The sequence below is a fragment of the Hydra vulgaris genome, chromosome 15 (genome assembly GCF_038396675.1).
Source record: "Hydra vulgaris chromosome 15, alternate assembly HydraT2T_AEP".
NCBI lineage: Eukaryota > Metazoa > Cnidaria > Hydrozoa > Anthoathecata > Hydridae > Hydra > Hydra vulgaris.
In genome coordinates, this window is record NC_088934.1 from 28966698 (window position 1) to 28972371 (window position 5674).

General features: G+C 27.3%; 1 protein-coding gene across 1 annotated transcript; it reads left to right on the forward strand.

Annotated features, from left to right (window-relative positions):
- Positions 1-4040: 4040 nt before the first annotated feature.
- LOC136091869 (uncharacterized) lies at positions 4041-5143 on the forward strand. Its single transcript, XM_065819581.1, has 2 exons — positions 4041-4203; positions 4686-5143. Exons 1-2 carry the CDS (start codon positions 4041-4043, stop codon positions 5141-5143), a joined length of 621 nt encoding a protein of 206 aa, XP_065675653.1.
- Positions 5144-5674: the final 531 nt, after the last annotated feature.

The following is a 5674-nucleotide window of genomic DNA, read 5'->3' on the forward strand; positions in this document are numbered from 1 at the left end:
CATAATATGTTTTACTATCAATAATTATATCATCATCATTAATAAATATTGGTTTTTTTCCAATGTATAACTTGTCATCCTTAGAATGTATTCCAAATGTAGTATCTGTAGACTTTTTACTATTAGTAAACATTCTTAGATAATCTGTTGCAATTTTTCCAAGCCTCAAGGTCTTAGTTTCCTAATAAGAAGGCATTAGTTCTTTATATGCATGCTCAGCCATTATTTTAGGATAAGCATTTGAAAAAGTGAGTGCAAATTTATTGGCTTGATCGTGCAATTTAGATATGATTTCTTTTATTCCAGCTTGACTATCAATTAATGGCTTGTACAATTTTGTCAAGTGTAACTGTAAATTAGCTTCACCCATCTTTTCATATAAATTATTCTGCTGTATTCTTTTTTTATAATCTAAGAATTCTTTAACAATTTGATCTTTTTTTTTAGGATCTTCAATTTTTAGAAATGACATTTACTATAAAATAAAAAAAACGCAACATAACAATTTATGTTGTGTTTTATGTTTTACGTTTTATTTTAATAAATTATTGTGTTTTTACGTTTTTTTACGTTTTATGTTTTATTTTAATAAATTATTTTGTGTTTTTACGTTTACATTTTTACTAAATCTACTTTGGAGTATATTATTTGCCTCATCTCTTCCTTGTTTAATTAATGATTCCTTAGTTTGTTCATCAATTTCAGTTTTTTTTTGTTTTAATTTGTTCATGCATTAAATTTTTCAAGTTCACCAAGTATTAATTCATATTCATTGTTGTTTATATGTCCATCTACCAAAGCTTTAGAAATATAATCACTAATTGTATTTAGTTTTGAATCAGCAAGTATCTTTCATGGTTTTCTGCTTTTAAATTTAATTTTTTTATTAATTTGTCCACCTATTATTGATAACACACCTGCTCCTAATGCTATACCCTCACATGCAATAACTACTGTTGCTGCAACTATTGTTGTCAAAAAACCAATTCCAATAGTTCCAAGTGCCATAGTACTTACTAGTAATACATTATCAATTGCTAAAATTATTTTCACAGCTGTGATATACTTTTTACTTAACGTAGTTCTCTTTTCCCTTTCACGCTCTATTTCTTTTTGAATCTCATTAATTTTTGTAGACGATATACATGAGCTTGGTTTTCAACAGGTGACTGATTTTCATCAGGTGCACCTGGAAGAGTTTGGCATATTTTATTATTGTTATATTCCATTTTTAATAAGAGAAAAAAATATTTTCAAAAACTTACAACAAATTAATAAAACATAAACTTTCTCTTTTTTTAATTAACACATCAGAAACAGAATTATTAGCAACATTTATTACAAAATCAGCAACAGACTGTGATATTACAGAATCTTGTTAACTTAACATTCTTAATTTAAGTTCTTGAATATTTTGATGAAATAAAAATTTTATTGTAATCTCATGCTGTGCAAATATTTCATATCTATTCTCATTTATTAATACTGAAGGGTGTTCTAAATCTTTGTGTGACTTAAAAAGTATTTGAGGAAGTTCAACTCTTTTATATTTGTTTAAAAATTTATGCATTGGCGAATATTTTTTGACATTTTATAAATGTGAAAAAGATTTTCAAAAAAATCAGAGAATCATATTCAAAAATGGAATATTAGCAAATGGTGAATTTGGTCCTAATAATAAACCAGAACCTGCTGATGTATGTCCATTACCACTACGTAAGTACATTACATCACCTGCAGAACCGCCTTTACTCCATCTCAAATATAAACCAGATCCTGCAGCTGTCATTTTAACTCCTTGTCCATTCTTTTTTAAGTATTCAATACCCCTTCCAGAAATTTTATCAACCATAGCTGATCCAGCTGCTGGACCTACTCCTGTTAATAGTCCTGTTGCAAGTGCTGGAGTAACACTTTATAATAAAAATCTTCCAGCTGTACCAAGTAAAGGTAATAGTGCTCCAATAAATCCTCCCTCTATTTAAGAATCGTGAACTTGCTGTGTTTTACTTAAATTAAATATTACACCGTTACCTTTTTCATATGCTCTTGTAATTCTACTCAATTGTGTATTTGCTACAGCTAATACATGTTAACCATTAAAATCTGAATGTGATAATTTAATACAAGCTCCATAACCATCTTCAATTGCATTTTTAAGTTTTTCTAATTGCTCCTGCGAAACATTTACTTTAATACTATTATATTTACTCATTTTATATTAAAAAAATTAATTTTTTTCTTATATATCAAATCTAATAGACAATTCTTCTCCTCGTAAATTCAATGGATCTCCAATTTGATCAAGCAATTTAGTTTCTATTTTTGAAACTGTTCTTAGTGTTACTGGTAAGTAAATTAAGTTTAACAGCTCTTGAATAATTTTAAATCCAGGACCTACAGTTGGGAAAAATGAATATATAACGTTTTATGTTCCTCAATTTATATATGATGATTCTATTATATCATTTGTATCACGTATACTATTAACACCTAATATGTTTACTATATTAGCTGATTCATGGTAACCTGGTGAATATATTCCACTGTTAAAACCAAAAATAGTTCTAAATGAATTTGAAGTTGTAAAATTAACTTTATAACCAGATGCAATATTTAAAACTGATCTAAATGTTTTATTATTTTCTGCAATTGTAATAGCTGCAGCTCCAGCGCTTATATGCTCTTTTTCTGGCATAATCAATTGAGTATATTCATTTATATCAGTAATTTCATAACACCTTTCTGGAAGATATAGCACAGATTAATGGAGCCAAGTTGCTCCATTATCTGTGCTATATCTAAAATTGTTGTTTGAAGAATCAATATTAGGAAAACTGTAATGTCTCTAAACTAACTAAAGCCATTTCATATTCTTTATCTTGTCTAAGTTGAGTTGTAGGAGTATACTTAGTTTTTATGTTATTGCTATTTCCACTTGATAATAAGTAAAAAGACATTTTGTTTTTTTATAAATACAAGAAAAAAAAATTTTTGTTTTTTTATATACAAGAAAATATTTCAAAATTCACAACTTGGTATATAAAAATTATCTAATCCACTTCTATATTTTCCATAATCTCTTTTAGAAGATAGATCTATAATAACAAATCCATGGGGCTCTGACCATGCATCCTTACAAAGCCTTATAAACTCGTCTTTTGTCATATCACTTGAAACATGACCTTTATAAATATGATTTAAGTTCTTTAAATCTTGTGGAAATAAGCAAATAAAATTTCTATTTTCTCTTATAGTATGTCTAGGTAACATAAAATAATTTTAGATAGAAACAGTCTACATTACCATGCCTTTTTCTTATATAATATTTTTCACACTTATTTTGCTTTGTTAATTGTATATCATCAAATATCATCAAATTATTCTTATGAATACCAAGATCTTTAGGATCTGGTACATTCTCAGCTGCTTCAAAAAACTTACACTCCATATCTATTTTCTCATTTAAATTTTTTGAAATGTCTTCAATTATAAACTTGGGGTTCGTATTTAATTTTTCTATTTTGTCTTGTAACTTAAATAGTTCAAGAATAACTTCTTTTTGTAATTTTTTTTTCAAAAGATCGTTTTAATATTTTGTATTCTGGTTGAAAAAGAGATTTTCCAAAAACTTGTAAATTATTATAGTCTAATCAACCAGGACTTAAAAGTAAATTCAGTAATAAAATAGTTTTTCCACAACCTGACTTTCCAACAATAATTCCTCTTATACTTTTAGGTAACAACTTATTATTATTTCTCTTATTGTTATTTACATCCCATGATAAATTTATAGTATCCATTTTTTACTTATTCTATATAAAAAAATGTGCTGTGTTAAATGCAAAAACAAAACAAATACACTAAACCCGTGAAGCGTCGCGAGTAAAAACAAAAGAAATATGCTACGTGGAACTTGCGCTGTTTGTTAAAAAACAAAAACTAAATTCATATCAGCAAAAACAGGAGGTGATTTAGTTAGTTCAATTATTTAAGCAACAAGTAAAATAATACTACCATAGTCAAAAATCTTAGGTGAAATGCATTTATCTGGTGTGAACTTTGCAGGTCCTGCTACTAATTTAGATGAACGATTAACTTCTACTGACGCATATAAAGAATGGAGTAAACCTGTAGATAGAGTTGATAATGCAGCTTACCATCATGATCTTGCTTATAAATACTTTACAGACACAGTTGGGTGTTGAATAAAACTACCAACGATCTGTAAAAAAGATGAGGATAAAGAATTAAAATGAACTGAAAAACTTGCAAACGAACTTCATAGACCAGTTGTAAAAAATTTCATAAAAAGAAAAGTTATTGTAAATAGAATCGATGAAATATGAGCTGCTGATTTAGTTGACATGCAATCTTTTTCCAAATTCAATGACGGTATAAAATACTTGTTAATGGTGATAGATGTTTTTAAAGTACGGATAGATAGTTCCATTGAAAAGTAAAACTGATGCATTAAATAAAATCTTTAAAGAAAGAAGGTGTAATAAAATATGGGTTGATAAAGGCTTAGAATTTTATAAGAAGCATGTTAAAGCGCTGGGTGTTCTGTTATATTGAACTGAAAATGAAGAAAAAAGTTGTGTAGTTGAACATTGGAATAGATCGATGAAAGAGAAAATGTTTAAGTACTTTTCAGCTTTCAGAAAATATATTGACGTTTTTAGATGAAATGGTAAATAAATACAACAACACAAAGCATTCTTCAATTAAAATGACACCAGTTGCAGCTAGCGATAAAAAGAATGAGAATACTGTTTGGTTGAATCTAAATGGAAAGGTACAATCAGAGCCCGTTAAACCAAAGTTTCCAATTAGTGATAAAGTTAGGATAACTAAAAAGAAGGTAACGTTTGAAAAAGGATACACACCGAGATGGACTGAAGAGGTTTTTACTGTGTCACAGATTCAGTTCACAGACCCGCCGACGTATAAAATAACTGATGATAATGGTGACGAAATACACAGTAGTCTTTATGAAGAAGAAATACAAAAAATTAATCAAAAAATATTTAGGATTGAAAAAGTTGTTTGTAAATTAATAAAAAAATCATTAGTAAAGTGGTATGGGTACCCTGAGACGTTCATCTCATGGGTTGACAATAAAGAATTGATAAGTCTGTAAACTATACCGATTCCTTGCCTAGTGTTGCTAATGGAAGAAGATTAGTGGTTACATTAAACTCTGGGGATGAACAAATTGGACATTCTGGAAGTTTTTATGCTTTAAAAGGACTATTTTACTATTACGCTTAACCTAAAATAATTAATTTAAAATAACAAAAAATAAAAAAATTATTTTTTTTGGCTCAGAAATTATAGTTATGATGTAACCATAATATATTAATAAATTATGGTTGTTATACTACCATTATTTTTATATTTTTATAATTTTTTTATTTTGGCTTAGAAATTATGGTTGTGATGTAACCATAATTTATATAGAGATTATGGTTATGATAAAGCTTTTTATTTTTTTTTTTTTTTTTTTGCTCCGAAATTATGGTTAGGATTATGGCTTAAATGAAATTATGGATGATAATAAATATGAAATTATGGATCAAGTTATGGTTGAAATAAATTTTTGGCCGAGAATTGGCCTTTTTTTACTACTAATTTTAATTAAATAATAAATATAAGTATAAGTAAATCAATC